Source organism: Cylas formicarius, unplaced genomic scaffold (assembly GCF_029955315.1).
Source record: "Cylas formicarius isolate icCylForm1 unplaced genomic scaffold, icCylForm1.1 PGA_scaffold_10__41_contigs__length_53128322, whole genome shotgun sequence".
NCBI lineage: Eukaryota > Metazoa > Arthropoda > Insecta > Coleoptera > Brentidae > Cylas > Cylas formicarius.
Genome location: NW_026844214.1, coordinates 589,937 through 611,994, shown reverse-complemented (window position 1 = coordinate 611,994; position 22,058 = coordinate 589,937). Strand labels below are relative to the sequence as shown.

General features: G+C 33.6%; 1 protein-coding gene across 5 annotated transcripts in view; it reads right to left on the bottom strand.

The window, feature by feature from the left end:
• The window catches only part of LOC132703922 (sodium/potassium/calcium exchanger Nckx30C-like), a 141,668-nt gene that overhangs the window by 48,851 nt on the left and 70,759 nt on the right, over window positions 1-22,058 (bottom strand). For 4 of the 5 annotated variants that reach the window (XR_009619189.1, XM_060673461.1, XM_060673493.1 and 1 more), the window contains 2 exons: window positions 15,180-15,378; window positions 8,741-8,979 (listed from right to left, as the gene is read on the bottom strand). Coding sequence is in view for 4 of the 5 variants with exons in the window: in XM_060673461.1 (XP_060529444.1) it covers window positions 8,741-8,979; window positions 15,180-15,378 (438 nt within the window). In the remaining variant the exon portion in view is untranslated. The remainder of the gene's footprint in view (window positions 1-8,740; window positions 8,980-15,179; window positions 15,379-22,058) is intronic. The other variant, XM_060673474.1, reaches the window with a different exon arrangement.

The following is a 22,058-nucleotide window of genomic DNA, read 5'->3' as shown; positions in this document are numbered from 1 at the left end:
GTACTCTGTGGTGATGCTAAAAGGTTTCCTTTTTGGTTTGTACACGCAGCCAATTGTGCTGCAGCCCGCCATTTCAACGAAAGGAAGTTTACATTGTCTATCCATGCTTATCTGTTCGCTAAAGGAGTTTCCTCCATTGATAGGCGTGTCAGTGTGAATACAGTGTAGGTACAACAACAACGTTTATATCACGATGCTGGACGAATAAAATGTTTTCAAAAACCAATAGTTTAGCAGAATATTTGGCAAAACAAAAACTTCAAGTGCCATTTTCATATACAAAACTGTTTTGTGGATGTTAACCTGCAAATCGCTGGCTCTTGTAGTTTGGAATTGTTCAACGTGAGAGATGTCGAATACAGAAGATATCTAGTATCTGATGGTAATGGCAGAGACCCTTATATGTTTAATAGAGAAAAAGTAATAATTTATTTAAAAAGAGGACCGAAATTAAATTTACGCAATGATTTTGTGATTCTGTGATATTTTTTTATAATTTAACTGTTTTCAGGTATATATTACATTAATAAGTTAAGTTTGCATTTTTTATATTTAAATTTTTCTTATTTTTTGAAATGTTCGAGGTTTAACATAACACCCGTATAAATTCTCGTTGAATTTAAAACATTAGGTCAATTGTTGGCAATATTAGGTATTTTTTAAATATGAAAGAGGAGATCCTACTTCATTTAAAGATATAGTACTCCATATTTAAAGAAACATTTAATAAATTATCTAGCTTGAATGAAAATAAAAAAAAATAAAGTTTTTTGGCTAACTAACCAAAGTAACAAATTTGAATAAACAACTCTATTAAAAAAAAAGTTAAAAGTTCCTCTTAAAATCCTCGTTTCATCTGGCATCAAAACAACAAAGAAATATCAAAATATCCGAAAATGTAGTTGGCTATGACATCATAATCTTTTCTTTTTTTTGTATTTTGCATATGACATTTCGGTGTTTTTGTTGTTTTTCATATTTCTATTTCTAGTTAACAAGTTTTTTGTTAGTATATATTTTATTTGTATTTTAAATAAGTTATAGTTTTTTGATAACCCGTAAACTTTAATTATTTATTTTTTGTATTTTCAATCAATCAACTATTAAATGTCTCTTTAAATATGAATTTTGAAGTTTTATTAAATCTGTTAAAGTGTGCAGTACACATTTTTCTCATAATCTCCACGTATTAATTTACACTAGGTTTTATTCGTACATCTGGAGTATTGTATCTTTAAAAGGAGTAGTATAATGACATTGCTATTTAAAAATTACCTAATATTGCCCGCGCAGTTTTAAATTCAACAAGAATTTAATGTATTAAATTTTTTTTTAATTTAAATATATGATAAATTACAAACTTTGCACACCCTGTATAAGCTGAGGCGCCTCTGACAAACTGATTGAGTAGTGTATCATCTTCCTTAGTCTGTGGTTAAATTTTCTTTGAAATACCTGTATCAGTAGCGCCACAACACAATTTTAAATGGGGCAATCAAAATATGAGAAAAAAACACATAACCTCAATTCCTGTCTAAATCGTGCAAAATTCGAGTAGCATGTGCACGGTGCATGTATATATAAAGTGGCTCAACATTTATATATATATATATATATATATATATATATATATATATATATATATATATATATATATATATATATATATATATATATATATATATATATATATATATTCTCACGTATTGATTCACGGATGGAAAAATGTGATGACACTATATTCCGGGATATCATCCGTTCGCTCGTTGAACTCCGACTGGAATCCTGCATCCGACTGGAATCCTGCAAATCTTGCATCCGACTGGAATCCTGCAGACGTTTCGCCAAAATCTCACTTGGCATCTTCAATGCTCGCGCTCCGAAAACACTTCGAACACTGTTCGAAGTGTTTTCGGAGCGCGAGCATTGAAGATGCCAAGTGAGATTTTGGCGAAACGTCTGCAGGATTCCAGTCGGATGCAAGATTTGCAGGATTCCAGTCGGATGCAGGATTCCAGTCGGAGTTCAACGAGCGAACGGATGATATCCCGGAATATAGTGTCATCATATATATATATATATATATATATATATATATATATATATATATATATATATATATATATATATATATATATATATATATATATATATATATATATATATATATATATATATATATATATATATATATATATATATATATATATATATATATATATATATATATATATATATATATATATATATATATATATATATATATATATATATATATATATATATATATATATATATATATATATATATATATATATATATATATATATATATATATATATACAGGGTTTTTCACTTAAAACTCCGCACGCCAATAAGTCCAAAACGAAAAGAAATATTTAATTTATGTAAAAAGTAGTCAAAGTGTGGGGTCAAGTAGATATTTCCTAAAGTTTAAAAAATTCGACGCCTGCAAAGAGCTGGGCGTCCCGACGCGTCGAAAAATTATTCGATTGCAGAGACTTTGGAAATACGTGCATACAAAAGTACATATTATTTAAAAACTTTTTTGTTATTTACTCAAACTTATTTACTTTACCCGTTTCTAAGTTATACCGATTTAAAGTAAACATTTCGTGATTAATAAAAAATGTGATTAACGCTTATTTTTACAAGTATGCCATGAATGTTAGTTACTATGGCAACCATTGTTATCGCAGTTGTTTTAAGTGCAATTACAAACGTAAATTGTTATTGCTGTATCAAAAAATTGCCACATTTTGTCACAAGAAATATCCAAATTTGTTCGGTTTAAAAAAAACTAAGAATTATTATGTGAAAATGGTGCAATTTAGCAATGAGGAAAAAGTAGACATGTTACTGGTGTTTGGAGAATGCAGATGCAATTGTAGAGAAGCAAAAAGAGTTTACGCACGGCGTTATCCGCATGCAAAAACCTTTTCAAGTTTATGTAAAAACTTAAGAGAATATGGCAGCTTCATAAAACCTAAAAGAGATAGGAACAGGACGGCTACAAATGATGAAAATACTGCTGCTGTAATTCAGCAGGTTGATAATAACCCCAAGATATCCCTATCAGAGATAAAAGAAAATACCGGTGTTACCATAAGTTCTTCGTGGAGAATTCTACATAGAAACTCTTTTCACCCGTACAAAAGTAAACTAGTTCATAAACTAGAACCAGCCGATTATGCTAGAAGAATGTATTTCTTAGCGACATTGTCCGATTTGTATAGCCAAGATGCAAATTTTCTCTCGAAAATTTTATGGAGCGACGAAACTCGATTTCAAAATAATGGAATCGTTAATAGACACAACTGTCGTTTTTGGTCCGAAAACCATCCTCGTTGGATTACAGAAAGAGGTAACCAACGAATTTTTAGTATCAATGTTTGGTGCGGTATATTAAATGGATTCCTTATTGGACCTTACTTTTACGAAGGAACTTTAAATGCAGATCGCTATTTAAGATTTCTTCAAACTACACTTCCGGAACTATTAGAAAAAGTGCCTCTTGACACTAGAATGAATATGTGGCTACAGCAGGATGGAGCGCCTGCACATAATGCCCAAATAGTAACGAGGTATTTGAACCGAGAATATCCCAATAGATGGTTTGGTACTAATGGACCGGTAAGGTGGCCGGCGGGGTCCCCGGACATTACACCACCAGATTATTTTCTTTGGGGCTACCTAAAAAACGTTATATATGAAGAACCTATCGAAGATATGGCTGATCTCATTAACAAAATTAGTGCAGCGTGTGCCGCTATCACAAGAAGGACTCTCCTACAAGTGACCCAAGCTCATCTGTTAAAAGTTTTTGATAGTTGTGTTCGAGCAGATGGACATAATTTTGAACAAAATTTTTGAAATGTCTTATTATGTAATTAATTGCAATAATAATTTTGGTTATTAACTTGTAGGTATTTTACTGTTTTTTCATTTATTTATCATGTTATCAGAACTAAATCGATAAAAAATAATAAATAAAATCATACTAAAATAGTTGAAATCTATTGTTTGTAATTGCACTTAAAACAACTGCGATAACAATGGTTGCCATAGTAACTAACATTCATGGCATACTTGTAAAAATAAGCGTTAATCACATTTTTTATTAATCAAGAAATGTTTACTTTAAATCGGTATAACTTAGAAACGGGTAAAGTAAATAAGTTTGAGTAAATAACAAAAAAGTTTTTAAATAATATGTACTTTTGTATGCGCGTATTTCCAAAGTCTCTGCAATCGAATAATTTCTCGACGCGTCGCGACGCCCAGCTCTTTGCAGGCGTCGAATTTTTTAAACTTTAGGAAATATCTACTTGACCCCACACTTTGACTACTTTTTAAATAAATTAAATATTTCTTTTCGTTTTGGAGTTATTGGCGTGCGGAGTTTTAAGTGAAAAACCCTGTATATATATATATATATATATATATATATATATATATATATATATATATATATATATATATATATATATATATATATATATATATATATATAGAGAGAGAGAGAGAGAGAGAGAGAGAGACCGTCGATTGCCAACCGAACTAAAAAAACGTGCTAAAACACTGTGGTTTTTGAATAACATTTTTTTCGGAAAATTTAGACAAACGTTTCCCTGCATGACATCATAGGTATCGACAGATCGTGTAAAGATTTGCATTCCGGGACTTTCGGGGGAAACAATAAAGGGCAGACAGTTAAACAACCAAGAAAAAGTATATCCCATTAAACCAAAGGAAATGTATGAGTACTTTTTCCCGGTTTCGTATAAACAACGCCAAAATTCGAACAATCAACATTTAACACCAAAGACACTTACAATTAGATTTTGTCGTTTCCACGGATAATGCTATTTTCGAAGTAAAAAAAAAACAGCGCAGTAATTCGTTTTTGATGACGGTACGACATTTTTTTTTTTTGGATTTATAACAAAACCTGTTCCTCGTTACGGCATTTAAAGCACGAATAGTCAGCTGTTCTCACACAATCGTGCTTTAAATCGAAGCAAACAATTGCAAATAACAAATAATTGACCTAATCATGCATGAAGATTATTCTCACTTAAAATTAAAGTTGGCGTTACAAAGGGATCAAATTATCGGTCAGCTGTCATATCATTGACAGTTTGGTTTTCAAAAATCTCGAAATCGTTAAAAATGCAATTCTTCCCAAGCATTTCGAAATAAATTTTTTTCAGGCGAATTTTCAATGCAAACGGGTGACGCATGTAATATTAAAACTTTGGAACCGAAAAAAAAATGCCGCAACATATTGATTTCGTTTACTTGAAGCCGAAAATTTTGTTTGTCTATGGAAATCTTCACTTAGATGAGAAAAAAGTTCGATTTGCATTGAAAAAAAAGCGGGAAGTGGATGTTAAACTTCTTTGGAACGATCGAACCTAAGCGTTAGCAATCGATAAAATTTACGCCGACCGGATAAGTCTACGGTCAAGTAGACGCTATATCGTTGTAACATCAAACCTGACAGCATATCCAATGTGATAAGGCTAAGTAGAAACAATTTTGTTGCGTGCGAGCAAGTTTCGAGACCTTGGCAGGTGAGCAAACTTTAACTCAGCGAGAGAATTTTCAGAAGAGGCAATCGAGGTAACGTAATATAAGTTATCGATCGCTAAACTTGTGGCATTTGTTACGTAAAAACTTATCGTTTCCGATAATTTGATCGTTTTGTTTGGATTAGTTGAAACCCATCTGACTAAATTACACTCATGTGCAAAAAAAAGCAACAATGAAATTTTGACCAGCGTATAAATGTTACTCGTTATACAGGAGTAATTCGTTAAATCGTTGCTTCATGACTGTCGTTTTACAACGCCTCGCGGAATGTCCATGTTACCTATTTTCTTCAGTTTGTTTTTTGGATTTTTTGGTTGCTTTTATGCACTTCGGTCCATTTTTAAGGGCAAGATAAACATTCTTCTAATATCAGTATTTTTTCACTCATGTTATTCTATTAAGCGGCAGAAGACGGAAAACTACCCACACACTCCCTCAATATTAATGCAAAGTTGACGTATTTGCTAATTGCGGGTACAATAAATGAAGACTTTACAATGTATATGAATCGAGATATAATACATCCGTTATCTTCAGTTCGGTTATATATCAACTTTAAATCCATCTTCATGATTCTAAACTCTAAAAAAATCGTGGAAAACGGTTGTCTCCGAACATCCACGAAATACTCACTAAGCCCCTTTCCTACCTGTATAGCACAACAACTTTGAATCTTAGCCAGATTTAATAATATAATATAATAATAATTCACTTTGTAAAAGATCTTTTACATTGTTGCCTATAATTTAAAAACCGAATAATCGAAAAAATGCCTGAAATAAATGTTATAGCACTGGATGTTCTGCGTTGGTCATTAAAGAATTTTGCCAATCGGGTGAACGATTATGGAGGAAAACATATTTTTCTGGAAGCGAAAATTACAAAAAAAAATATATATTTTTTGAAAATACTTGGTAAAATACAATTGCACCCAAATTCTACCATTTAAATGTGGACAGGGACTTTTACTTCTCTGCTGAATAAGTTCATATCTTCAAATTTAGAACACTTAACACAATTCTTATTTAACACCCCGTACAATAGGTGAAAACTTTAAATACAAAAGTCTTAGCTGTCTATCCGAGCTAGATCCCACTGTAAAAATAAGTGACATCTGAATCATAGTCTTTCAGTTATAACAAATTTTTAATAATAGGGGGACCCATTTTTCAGTTTTTTCGAATTTGCGGCGCACACTGTATATTTCTGAAAAATCGTCAAGAATAAAAGTTTACCTTCTGCGTCTGTCCAAAAGGACAGACAAAAATATTTTTCTTTTGACGGTGATTATTTCTGTACAAATGTTCTATTACCGAGATATACAATTCTTATACGAACGTAGATACCTTCGAATTTTTCGAAAGTGACAAGAAAAATTAAGAAGTGTGCGGTAGAACTGTTAATTTGTGAACCGTTCAGTTGGGCCTAAAAGCTAGCATATTCGTAAATTAATTGACACTATGGATACGCCAGCAGTTATTAGAGTCAAACTTGGTAATACATTGGGTTAAGTCTAGTAAAAATGTTTCTTTAGGTTAGTTAAGTTGAAATTTGCTAAAAAAATAAACAACTCTATTTTCAAGTAGCTTTTATTTATTTTGTCCTTAAAAATGAACCGGTTCACATAGACATGAACCAAAAAACAAACTGTGGGAAATGTGAGGCCGTTAAAACCTTGGTTTTAAATAAACAGTGGGGAAACCTTCGTAAGATATTTGTAATATTGAACATGTCGAACCGATTGGGCAAATTGGCAGAGCAAAAAGCCCGAGATTGACCCCTATAAACGTCAATCACAGAGCCAAGCGCGTATATCCCCAATTTTAGATACGAGCAGAGATAAGGGTAGTAAAATAACGCCCACTTTTCGGAAGAGAAAATCGATATGAGCCTAATTCAACAACTACAAAAATTTTGCCGTGTTTACGACATTTTTCGAACGTCAGTTTAAACGGATAATTCATACCATTAAAGATATTTAAATTTTAAAGTTGCAATTTCTGTAATTTTTTGGCTAACGGTTTGACAGATACCAGAAAGATCTCTTGCTTTGTGAGTTTTCAGTAGTAGATACACCTAATTACTGGGCTCTCCGTCCACCGCCTGCGTAACGCAATACCTACGCCACTAACGTGAAGTAATATTTTGTTATACTTCGACCAGAAATATAGTGCTTTCACAGACGACCCAGTGAGTAACTTGGCCTACTGGTCATTACTCCAAAACCGCAGCCTCATATAGAACATCCCGCCGAGCAGACCCTTACCTATAACCATTCCAGGACCGTCCTAGGAATTTTTCTACCTACCATAACAAGATTGCTTTCGAAAAAAGAAAGATTACAATTTTCAATAAAGTTTATGGAGTCGTTTCCTCTGCGTCTTCTGGTTCAAGAATTTTTTCGGTCTTGCAAACGGTTTTTGAAAAATGGACTTTTTTGTAGACCCCTGCACACGCGATTTTTAATTTCTTTAAAATACTTTCCGACCCAGCCCCCCATTTTCAATAGGCTCCGCAAAGCTGTATAGATGTGTCAAATATGAAACTTTGGACACTAATCGTCTGTCATAGCAAGGTCCAAAAAACAATCGAAGATCGCGAGAAAAAGATAGATACCGGCGTCGGATCAGGGTCATTTCTTATAAGCTTATATGCCTCATGGAGGGTTAAAAAGAAGGAAAATTTCAACGCTGTAGCTCCAACGGTTCGAAAGTTATTCAGGAAAAATTTAGAACATATTGCAATTTAGATTAAAATCTAAGAATCGTACATATCACCTATTCGTTACGGTCCATCTCAGGGAAGACCTATTTAATGCCGGATAAACATCTGTTGGGATGGGTTTTACCACGGTCCTGCGAGGGTCTGTCAAAGCAATAAATGAACTATATTTTTGGTCGTATTGTATCTCAAAATCTCCTCCGGAGTATGGAGGACATGGAAGTCAGGTATAGCTACTACTATTAAAAGAATTTTGATGCTGTTTCAACAATGGTCGAGATATTTGGTTCCGATACGCACGCCTATGCCGACATTATGTGCTATCGGATATCTTATAATCGATGGGTTTCAATTAATCGGTTTTGATTAATCCCGAAGTATACACAAGATGTCGGTTACTCACCGCATCTAAATTGACGTCTGCCATGGCGTTAGGTACACCGTTAGGCATGTCGGAGGATAAACTGGACGGAGCCAGTGTCGTCTCCTGTTTGTTGGCGATGCTGACAGACGCCGAGGTCGCTGCACTGACGTAACTGGCAGCAGATGAGGTCGCGGCGCCGTTTTGAGGTTTCGTCGCGTCCAGAAGAACCTTGAGCGATGCGATCGCGTGCAGTTGCGTCGCTTTTTCGTCTACTTTGCCTGGAAAAGTTTTTACAAAGTCTATTAAAAATGGTGCCACTTGAGAAAATACAAATGCAAAAAATAATCAAAAGGGACATTCGAAAACATTCTAGAAGCAGGAACGACCCATTTTTTGCAGTATTCGCTACCCCTTTCCAGGGTTTTTCATCCAACCCGTATATTAAAAGCTCAATGGGTTGTAATTTAGAAACCCCTTTCGACATTTGTACTTAAAGTAGGTTCCAAATGTACTTCTTCTTTGAAATATTTTCATCGGCTTAACCAGAAGTTGCAGCCAATTTGCCTAATTCAAATGGAACACATAAATACTGCTTTGCTAAATATACATATTATCATACTACTATCAGACGGTATGAATTTTAAAACGCAGACATCCAGCATAGCACGATACTGTTCAAGCCTCAATTTGATGTAAAGCAAATTACCTTAAAAACAAGATTGCTTTCGAAAAATAGTCACTGGGCGGGGCAAGTTCGTAGGGCAGAGTGCGAAGCAGCTTTTTATTTTAACAAGAAAGCATTTCGCGATTTCTTGTGCTAGAGGGACGCATTGCTTTCTATATTGCTCCTCCGGACCACTATGGAACTTTCGCAAAATCGATGTAATTTTAGTACGCATACACCCTCTATGAAGCATCTTTTAAGTCTCGCCGAACTTCAAAGTACGGCAGACTTTCATAAATGTTGTAATTTGTACAAATAACAGGTATTTGTAATGTTTTTATTTTTTCAATACCTCGCGCACCCTGTATGATAGACGAAATCTGGAACTCTTTCGATGCAGTTTACGATACTGTTTAAACCAAATTATTCCTTTTTTTATAGCTTTTTATTAACGGCTAATAATTTACCCACGAAAAGGGCAATTTTCAGGGTCTTTTTGATTTTTTGTCCATAATCGACACACCCTGTATATAATTGAAAAAATGCCACAAATAGAGGTTTTAACTCTGGATCTCATTTTTTTCAATGGAGTAAATGCAGTGCGCGTCAACGCGTCTAAATTGGGCGCGAGAATCAGCGACTTTCATATGGATTTTTTCAAATATCCCGAGCAGCGTATGTGATAGACGAAAACTGCAAATACAAAAATGGTGGCTCTTCATGCGGTCTATAACCCTGTTTGAACCGATTGGCCATATTTTTTACGAATTATGATTTGCGGTTAACAATTTATACTTAAAAAGTACAATTTTCACGGGTCTTTTAGATTTTTGTCCACAATTGAAAAACGCTGTATATAATCGAAAAAATGTCAAAATTAAAAGGACGTTTCTAAATTACATCTCAATAAACTGTTAATGAACGGGAGCAGTGACAAATCCTGTATTATCTATCTAGCTAATAGCTAATAGACGGAACCTATTCAAGCATAGAAGGCAAGTTTTGCAATCTATATTATCTTTTTTTTTGTCCGCATGCGACAAACTAAATAAATGAATCTACTGATACTACTGATCGGGCTGCTTTGAGCTGTGGTATGACTCCTTCAATACCGATAGAAAATAATGTTTTCTACGTTTTTTTAGAATATTGTTGATTAATGCAGTTTCTTGCATTAATCAACAATATTTTAAAAAAACCTGGCATGACCCTTCGAGATTAAGAAGCTTCCAGAAATATAATCGAATTCAGGTATAACTAAATCGCATGCAAACAAACTAAACTGTCACGTCATATAATCTAAACCTTATATCATTAGAGATAAATTCTTTACTTTGATACAAATATCTATTTCATGTTCTTTGAGCCCTGTTGATATTTTTTGTCCACACAAATTTTAAACCAAAATTTTCAATAAAAAATTCTTTTGAATTAATCAACAAAATTAAAGTCATCAAAATCCCTTCTAACGCAACACTATTGTTTTTTGATGTACAAAATTTATTTCAAAGTATTCCACCTATGGATGTGATAGATTTAGTAGGTTTCACCTTCACTCGGAAACAGTTTAACCCACTGGTGAAACAAGATTTATTAGATTGCTTAATAGTATCTTTAGACCAAAATTATTTTGAATTTAATGAACAGATTTACATCTCTAAGGAAGATTTGATTATGGCAAACCCACTTAGTCCTTCGTTAGCCGAGATATTTATGGATAATTAATAATACTAGAATATCCTTTAAGTAAAAGTTTTCTGTGGTGGTATAGATATGTGGATGATGTCTTTACTTGCCTTGTTGGAACGGACAGATAATTGAATTATTTTTTAAATTACATTAACTCATTACATAATCATATAAAATTCACTATCGAGATTGAACAGGATAACTCTATTAATTTTTTAAACTTATACGTACAAAATGCCTGCATTTCACTATTTTATACACAGACTTCTTAATCCGCCACTCTCAACAGAAAATTACAACAAAGAACTTAATATCATTAGACAAATTGCACTGAACAACGGCTGCAATCCGTATATTATAGATAAAATTATAAATAAAAAACAAATCCAGACAACAGTAAACTCTATTTATCCAAAATTTAATACAGGATACAAACAATTTCATACATAGGATAACCTAGCGAAAAAGTTTCAAAACATTTGTCAAAATGTTGTTTAAAAATAACTTTCAGAACTAACAACACAACAGGAAAATTTTTACAAAACTATAAAACGAAATGTCCAAAATCTCAAAAATCAGGTGTCTACAGGTTAAAATGCGGATCTTGTCCTAAAATTTATATTGGACAAACAGATAGATCCTTCAAGAAACGCATTAACGAACATAAAAGAGCGTTTAAAAACAATATTCTAGATTCTACTTATGCTGCACACTTAAATAAAAAAAAACACATTTTTGACGACAATTTTGATATTTAACATACAGCCACAAAATGTAGAAAATTAAATTTATTGAAAACCATGGAGATTAACAAAATGAGACATTCCAATGTATTGCTTAACTATCATTTGGATTTAAATACCTCTCCTTTATTGAACTTAAATTCTCACAACAATATTAATTAAAGTTTTGTGGTCATTTTTCGGTATATATAGTAGCATGTAATTTGTAAATATTACATTTGATAAAGACACGGTCCAAACAACTGTCATGTCAAAATATATAACACAGTTCACAGTTCGTAAAATATGGCAATTTCGAGGTATTTGACTCAAAAGGAATTAGAGGCGGCTATAGAGGGGATCGTGATTTATGAGGACACTAACAATGAAAGTCGTAAGTATTATTTGGATTTACGTATTCTAATTCAGGTCAGATTAAGTACACTCAGACACCTATATCCAATGAATTTAGATCACGCGAGGAACTAAAAAATAGGCTTTCTGGAAAAACTCCGCTTTAAATATTTTTTATGTTTATGTTTATGTTTATTGCTTTACGATCTTTTAAAAACTGATAAAATCTTCCACCTGCCATAGATGAAGTGCGTTATGATAATCAAGGTCACCTCATGATTGTTCATGTGAATAAAGCCCGAAGGAGATGTAGAAACTACCACAGCCATACAATTTACGTTTGTAATAAGTGTAATGTACATTTACATACTTCATACTTTGTAAAATATCACCAAAAATGACACCGGGTGTTATCAGTGGTGCACTCAAGCACCATGAAATACTATGCGTTTTTTTTTGTATCAAATCAGTTTTTATTTGGTTATTTTCTGTCGGATTTGAACTTTCTTTTGTACATTTATATATAAATTATATGTTACATCTTATGTGCCCAAAACATTATTTAATGTTTTTTTCCCATTAGTTCGTTTACGCACCAGCATTTTTTTTGTATATTTCGAGTTTTTTTTTACACACGTAATGTATTCTTAAATGCAATAAAATAAATAATTTCAGAGCAAAAAAAGGATTTTTTTATTTTTTTTATAATAAAGTAAGTAAAGTAAAATAGTAGGATATTATTACCAGAATATGCTACTAAACATCTTGGGATAATATGTGTTAAGTACAAAACTATATGTTTTTCCTGTAAAGGGTTTTAATAAAGAAGCTTGATATTTTGCTAGAGAATATCTTGGAGAACCAATTGTGCTGACAATAAATAGAAGGGGTAGTCCTGGTTTCTGAATTTTAGGGAGTCCGTAGAGACGAGGAATTTTAGAGTCTTGAGGGGTGACAGACTTTTTCACGGATTCTCATAAAGAAGAAGCCTTAATAGCAGATTTCATAGATGACGCAGAACAACTGTAAGAATGGGACAACGAAATTTTATATTTTGTCTTATTATGTATTGCATTTATCGGTAGGTCTTTTTGACGAAACAAATGTACCTATTTCAGGTACCAATATTGTTGTGAATTTCATCAATTAACAAAAATAAATAAAAATCACACTGGAGACATAACCTGGGTGGCCATTAAGTTCCCAAGAGGTATTTCGACAAAAGGACCGTGCGTGAAGGTTATTTCAATTACAGAAGTTAATTTAGTGTAAATTTTGATCAGAAACTTCATCAGACAGAACATTGAGAATCGACAAAACGTTAAATGATTCATTACCCTCAAATTAAATTACACAATCAAATCAAAACTCGTCTCCGAAGTTAGGCATCCACGCAGATTCCTCCCGGTCTGAATAAAATATCGTCTAGGAGTTCCTTAATAATTAAACTACAAAGGAGTTTTCAAAGTGGCACAAAGTTGCCCTTTTCAATTTTTAATGGCAGACGACCTTTAGGCAGCTTGCCAGCGCATTCCTTCCGTGATATTTGTAGGGCCATAAATCCCAAATTATTGAACAATACGTTACACCAGCATTATCCATGATCATGTGGAACTGAGCTGCTATCTCCGAACCGCTTCGAAAGGAATAATTTATCGCCGAATGGAATGAAAATTTTTCAATTTGCACAGCCATGGTGAGATTCTAAAATTTTTTGGGGGCTTGTAGGTTGATACCGTAGCAAAATTTGCCACAGTGTTGGAGATTGGACTCTACCGCAAAAAGTAATTAATTGTTGCTTTTCATTATGCAGATAGCACACAATATCCCCAGTATATCAGGTCAATGTCCCAGGACATGTGGAGGATATTCTTAGGGTATACGTTAGCATAAATCCTAAGGATATACTATAAAATACATCACAGGTATATCCTCTGAATGGATAGCTTGCGGATTTACTGTGCACGATATACCACAGATATCCTCTAAGTAGATAGCATAGAATAGAAATAATGGAAAAAAGGCCGTAAAACAAAATGAAACCTAAAAAATTATATTTTTAGTTATATAGGATAGTTGGTATATTTTTTTCTTAAAATCGATGCAAGAATCACTTTCTATACCGAAAAAAAAGGGCACATCAGGTAACAAAGTAAGGAATGTACGCCGACTTGTAATTAATAGAGTTCCTTACCTTATCAGAATTCCTTACCCTAATAATCTAATTACCGTCGTCCTAAGTATATTTCTTGTAATAAGCGATTATGTTAATGCCTTTATCGGTAAGTATAAAAGCACGTCATTGATTTGGCAGAAGCCTCCGCAAAAATTAGTGTTTGCAAATCCAAACCCAATTTTCCCTCTGTTGTTATTTTTTTTTGTCCACAATCACAATTTTTATTTTGGAAATGTTGACCTCCAGTCCAAGTTTCCTAATTACACGCGGATCTAGCTTGCGGCAAGCGTCATTTTACCACGTCAGTTTCGTTTCCCACGGATCCGAGCCACTTCGGACATTTCCGGAATTTTACCGCGCTGCTTTGTGAGAAATCGGATTTATCGGGAGATATTTTCCACTCCTTGAGTTTTGACGTTTATCAATTCTGGCGGGGATGTCAGTGAAATGTTAACTAACGGTCGTAGAAAAAGTATAGTATGCAACACGTTCACATTTGGAGGACTAATTTAACGAAATTCTTGGTGGTGTGATTGTGTAGCAAGTTGAGAGATATTAGAAGCTATGGAACGCAAGGGGGATGGATCGTTGCAGTACTGGCGGATTGTGGCCGTTAAAAATCTGTTTAAGCAAGTTTTTCTGCGAAGAAGGAGAGACATTCCAAAAATAAATGCACTTAACAATCGTTTGGGACTTTCTTATTTAATTTATATTTTTTAATTGTGTTTTTGTTCATGTGAAATTTTCATTTACTAATTCTCTTACTGTTGATGAAAAATTTTTAAATTTAGGAGGCCTAAATTATTCAGAATCAAACAATTCATGCTACAACGTGACGAGACACACAGATAAAAAAAGAAACTTAAGCGCTACCTGCATACTGACCATCGTGAAGTGGGTCGATGGTATGGATCATAAGCTGAAGGAGACCGTGACGGAATTTCGCCCCCGTATGATGGTGGCCTGAGGTCGATGGCGGCACCTGCGGGGTTTCTGAGGCAGTTCGTGACGTCACGCTGCCTCCCGGCTGGGTACCAACGCTTGTCTCGCTAGATGTCGCTACTGTGCCGTGCTGTAAAATAGAAACCCGTGTGTTATGATACGTCATAATATGCCTAACCAGAACTAACTATATATTTCCGCTAAAATGTGAGAACGCTAGCAGCACCAAAATAGATTACTTTTCTAAAATACCTTTTTTTGACATTTATTGTTTTACTTTTCTTTTTATTTTAAATTGTAAGTTTTGTTTAAAAAAAAAAAGAAGACACAGATTTCACTTCATGCCCCTTTTAAATTAGTTAGGGTATCTTCGGTCGGTTTCCGCCAATTATTTGAATAATATAAAAAAATATATACAGAAAACATTTTAGTTATTAAGATAAAAAATAAAAACATTGTCATCGTTGGCTTTTGACCCAACGCTTATACATACAGCATAGTCAAAGTTGCATTAAAAATATTTGTAAGTCAAACATCATAGGGTAGGACAAGAAATACAAAATTTGCACAAGAGTACTCTTATTCCAAAAAATTTAACAAGGAAAAGTTATGCCTTAATACCAAAACAGGTCACACTGAGATAAAAAAAGGTTTTTGTGCAAAAATATATTTTTTTTCATTTACTTTATCTCATTGGTAAAATTAACTAAGATTTTTATTTTTTTAGCTAAATACAGATTTTATATTTGTTGGGACGACATGGAGTAACACCTAAAAATGTTATATATTATAATATTGGGAAATCGTCATTTAAAAAACAACATTTTTATTTTAAACAATAATGATTAAAGTAAATAAAATATATAAATACTAAATAAAAAACTAAACTTAAAAAAAAATGAAAAAATTATAGATTCACACACACTTAGAAGGCATACGCAGGACGTCTAAGCAAATTTTCTTAAATACATTTGTGCAATTTTTGAATTTTTATGATTATTCTGGTTGTGCAATTATCGTCACTCTGCATAAGCTTAAATGTTCACCTTGCATTTGCAACATCATTTAATTAATGTGTTATACGGGGATACATTGTTCTTTGTACAACTGGACTGCAAAAAAAAGTAGACGATAAGTATACACTTTCTGGAACGAAAATGGGAATAAAAAATGTTGCCCAAATCTATCCATTCCATTGCTTTCATCACTTTGCCAGAATCTACGATAACTGATACATTTTTTTTACAGATTGATAGATAATAATAAAAGTATAATAAACACCAACAGGTAACTACTAATAATATCAATATAGAGCAAGTAAATTCTCACTGTAGATGAATTTTTAATAGGTTTTAATAATAGGCATTGCCTACGTCTGTCTACTTTAGACAGAGACGGTAACTCCGTAAGCGATCCCAAGCCCTTTTGAGCTGTCAAATTCCCCTCCGGCTTAAATTCCTAAAAGCACGCGAATGCGATTGCACAGAATAATTTAGGATACGCAAAGAATCACTTTACGTAACAAACTCCGCACGAGTTTGCCGTTTCACTTGATCTAGAAAAGGAATACACACATGCGAGGCGAAATGATCTTAAATTTCTGGAGTGGTGTTGCCAGTTTGAAGTACAGTGAAAACTTCGTATAGTGTATAACGTAAACTGTGTATTACGAACAAAATTTGTTGTACTATTAGGTCTGCATACAAAGCCATGTATTAATCCACTCTGTATAACGAATTTCTCACTCTCCATACCGAAAGAAAAAAAGGCACATCAGGTAACAAAGTAAGGAATGGAGGCCGACTTGTAATTAATAGAGTCCCTTACCTTCTCAGACTTCCTTACCCTAATAATCTAATTACCGATAACCTGGTCGCTCTAAGTTCCTTAATGCCTTTTTCCATATGTATAAGAGCATACCATTGTTTCAATCAGTTCTAATTTGACTCTAGATGATAAAGTTGCTTTAATTCGGGAGATAGAACGGGGAGAAAAGAAAAGTGATGTGGGACGTTGATACGGAAAAAATCATTCAGGCTGAAGCGGCAGGCAGTTCTAGTAAAAAACTAATAACGCCAAAATTTGTTGCAGTGGTTCCAACAGCAACGTCTTAAAAATGTACCACTCTCTGGACCTATCCTAAAACTAAAAGCAGAAAAGTTTGCTGAACAGCTTGGTATTATCGATTTCAAGGCTTCGGAAGGATGGTTGGGGATGTTCGAACAGAGACATGGTATAAATTATGAACAGATAAGTGCCGAAGTCCGTGATGCCGACAGAAACGTCACTAACGATTGGCTGGAGAAGACGTGGCCAAAACTAGTAGCATTAGTAAAGCTTGGAAAGAGGTGACAGCAGAAACAATTTAACACTCATATCGCGATGCAGGACTTATTACCGAGACAAAATGCGAACAGGACTTGGAAGATGATCAGCCACTAAGGGAGTGGATAAAGCAGTTTCAAACAACAATTACGTTTACAAGTGAGGAGTTGCAAGGTTTTATGGTGATAGATCAGGATGTGCCTACAACAGCAGACTTAACAGAGACATATTACAACAAGCCCTATATTCAGTTAAGCTGCTAGAGAAAATTTCTATGTATCATGGGGAAGATGCCCCTCTCGAAGAAATGGTGAAAATACAAGCCAAAGTACGAGATGCGTATTGACATACTAAAAAAATAGGCATAACTTACGTTACGTACTATATGAAAAAGATGATCCGCAACGACTGCGCCAAAAAGCTAATTCTAAACGCGTTTCTTTGCACTAGATAGTTTAGAATGTGTTGAAAGGTTTGCCGATTAATTCTGGCGACTTTCATAGAACTATTCATCACGACAAACACCATATGGGAGGATAATGGAATTTACACTTAGGGACGAAAAGCTTTGCAATGTACAGGGCTATTCATTATATTTTCACACCCACCTGCAGGGCTACTTTTGAAAGATATAAAAAAAAGTGTAAACAAGTTTAAAGATTTCTGCTCCATTATCTTATGTAAATTTCAGAAAAAACAAACCACGATCGCAAGCTATCAAAGTGACAGCAGCATCTTTTTTTTTAATGGAATGGAATAATTAGCTTAAACCGTGGATATTTTTTTCCTAATTTCAAAAACATATAGTTAACAGACATTTCATTTAGCCGTTTTTGGGCAAGTCTGCCTTGATAGCAACAATATTACCTATGTTTGCCATTTTTTTAACAATGTTCTCCTTTTGACAACTAATCAAAACTAAAGATCTGCAGCGTAAGTTGATTAACTTCAGATATTTCAGAAAAACGCAAAATAATAATAATAGATAAAATTATATTGTTCAAATGGACATAATGTCGCAATTAAAAATGTAATTAAACAATTTGAGGACCGAAATAGTGTAATACGGACAGACCAGGACAATAGAAAGAAATTTTCTTCAGTTTCAGTAAAGCTCTGAAGAAGCCAACAGGATTATTGGCGAAACGTCAGCAATTTCGACTAAGGAAAAACCGACGCAGGAGGAATCGAGAAGTTTTGTAAAAAATGAAATATCTTATAACTCAATAAACTCTATGTTTTTGAAATCGAAACAATTGTCACGTCAAAATATATAATTTCGTGAAAATCTGAACTTTTAGTTCTCATTTATTTAGTTAAATGGATTTTCATCAAGTAAAAGCCACTTCAGTTCAATTTTTGAAAGAAGGTGAATTTTAACAAAAATCGTCATTGTCGGTAGATGTGGCCTTTCTAAAAATCTGGAATTCAATTCTTTGCCAGATAAACATTCTTGAGTATATCGAAATCTTCAAACATTTTAACAGCATAAACCGCGATACAAGTTTTTAAATTTAAAAATTAAGTAAATAATAGAAGCAATTTTCAAACAGTATGTTTTGAGTTTTATCTTTCATTTATATCAGCTTCAAGTCAGGCTTTTGTGTTTAGGTTGCGACTTTTTTATATTTCTTAATTTAAAAAAATATACAATTCTTGTCTTAAAACCTATGCATTCTTCAGAGCATCGAATTACTTAGCCACCTCCTAAGTGTTTCGCATGTCTGTGCAGATTTAAACGTTCGTGTAATAAATTTAATTCTAACTTTTAGAGGCTTTGTATCCGACTTTGAAGGAGACTCAAATCTGCTCAAAGGGTATTACGTTTCCTCATCAAAAACTCTTCCTGCAAAGTTACTCAAGGCTTAAGGAGAGTGCAAGGAAAGCAGCTTAATATCGGGGCCCGGACGTTTATTAAAATTTAATTTCGATCTTTGTTGCTTATTTGCAATTTCACTTTTGTTTTTAAAATTTTAGAAAAGTAATAATCTTTAATAACTTTTTATCAAAATCGGAGCACAAATTTAGTGAGATACACTGTATGCCGAATAAAACGATAGACTATACGATCTGGAAACTCATAGCAGATACGAAAAAAAGTTCCATACAAAAGTTTTCTGGATTCTCCTGAAGATTTTGATGATACAGGGTGTCCTAAAAGTGTCCCCCCAACATCAACTTTGTTATTTTAAATAGAACATCCTGTATATTTCGGCACTTTTTGAATCCTTGATTAAAATAAAGGTCACTTTCTTAATAAATTCCTACTCGAATTTTGCACAGTTTAGGCAGAAATTGAGGTAACGTGTTTTTTATTTTATTTTGATTGCTCCATATAAAATTGTTTTGTGACGCTACTGATAAAAGTATTGCAACAAAAATTTAACCGCAAAATAAGGAGATGATACACTAATCAATCAGTTTGACAAATGCGCCTCAGTTTATACCGGGTGTCCCAAATAGGTGGCGCCGGTGGGTAAGAAATTTCAATAAGTAAATCTATAAAACAGAAAGTGAACTAAAAAGAGTTCGTTAATTACATCCATAAAGTATAATTAGCAATGTTCCTCTTAAAACGCTGGCTTCATCTGGCATCAAAACAACAAAGAAATATCAAAATATTTGAAAATGTAGTTGGCTATGACATCACAATCTTCTTTTTTTATGCATTAAGATATAAAAAAACTTTGACATTTCTGTTATTTAAGAAGTATGTGGGCGGCTCTAAATTAAACATGAATTTATACGGGTGTTATCTTAAACCTCGAGTATTTCGATCAGCCTTCGGAATATGTATTAAGTCAAATTAGAGGTAATTTAAAAGACAACCATCTTCTCGAAAAAATATCTCAATCGCACAGTTGATAAATATGTACAAAGTTTCGATAATGGTCATTTATCGAACACGATGAATAATTCAAGGACAGCTATCTGTCCGATTAAACAGCTTACATGTAATTTTATATGAATGATTGATCAGCACAAAACATAATTTAGTTTAGCCGTTCTTATCGATATTCATTAGCCTTGCTTGTTGTGGGAGATGATGAAGTAGATAGATAGGAAATTAAACAGCATAATAATTCATTTCATTGCATTCTTTTATGGGCGTGGAACAGGTGCCATGTTGTCTTCCATCTTATCTCCATCCGAGTTCAATATATTTGCAAACATGATAAATGATAAAGCTTTAAATCTTCGTATATCTTCTACCCAGAATCACCCTCAGAAATTTGAAAAACTAAAGTCAACACTAGTGAAACCACCAATCTCTTCGCAACTACCAAATACTGTGTGTAATGTTTCATCACACCAACCGAAAAATCAGGGGAAATTCGATTTGAAGCCGCAAAAATCCATAAAAAATCAAAACTTCCTAAATCTAATCTCTAAAGTCTAATCCCGACATCGTAATCCTAAAAAGCAGATAAAGGAAATGCTACGGTAGTCATCAACACAAATGAATATCAGGAAAAGATTCAAGATATTCCCACAGACGATCATAACGTCAACTTAAAAAAGATCCTACGTCATCTATCATTAACGCTTCTTCTCTATCAGATTCCGTGAAAAAATCTGTCACCCCCCATGACTCTAAAATTCCTCGTCTCTACGGACTCCCAAAGGGGGGAAACCTGACAGTCTCGTACTTAATTCACTTCGAGAAAAAAGCTCTCGGCACCTTTCATTTAAAACCAAAATTATGGAAAAGCTATGTCGATGATACTTTCGTTATTTGGCCTCATGGTCAGGAATCCCTAGTAGGTTTTCTTGGACACTTAAACTCAATCCAACCGTATGAAATAGAAACTAATAACAACCTCCCATTCTTATATATTCTTATAAATAGAAAAATCAGACCTAACATTGGGTTATTGTGTTTGCAGAAAACCTTTGCACAGAGCCGTAAAATTATTTCAGTCCGGGTCATTGAACTCATTGAGCTCCACATTAAAGATATTAAACGTTGGATAAAAAATACACTTCACCACAACCTTCCAATAGCAATGAGGCCGAAAGCAATCCTACACTTGCCACTGTGGTCCTTCCTTATATTCAAGATATCACTGACCACATATCAAAAGTTACAAAAAAATATAAGGTCAAAACCAGATTCACCACTTAAAAATCGCTCAACATCTTCGATTCGTCAAGGACAAAATTCCATTTGGGATACCAGGAATTTACAGGATTCCATGCAAATGCAATGCAAAGAATACATTGGAGAGACAGCACGAAAAATATCAATTAGGCTCAAAGAACATGAAAGAGCCTTAAGACTACGACAAATAAACTCATCAGCTATTACCGAACACAATCACGAAACCGAACATAAAATTTTATTCGATAAAATTAAAATTCTTGGTCTCTACCTGTCACCAATATGGGAATCAGTCATCCGAGACGGTATTTATGTCCCTGATTTAGCTCCGCCCACCCCTCAAACAATATAAAAGCAGGTACAGAGGAAAATAGTTTCAGTCA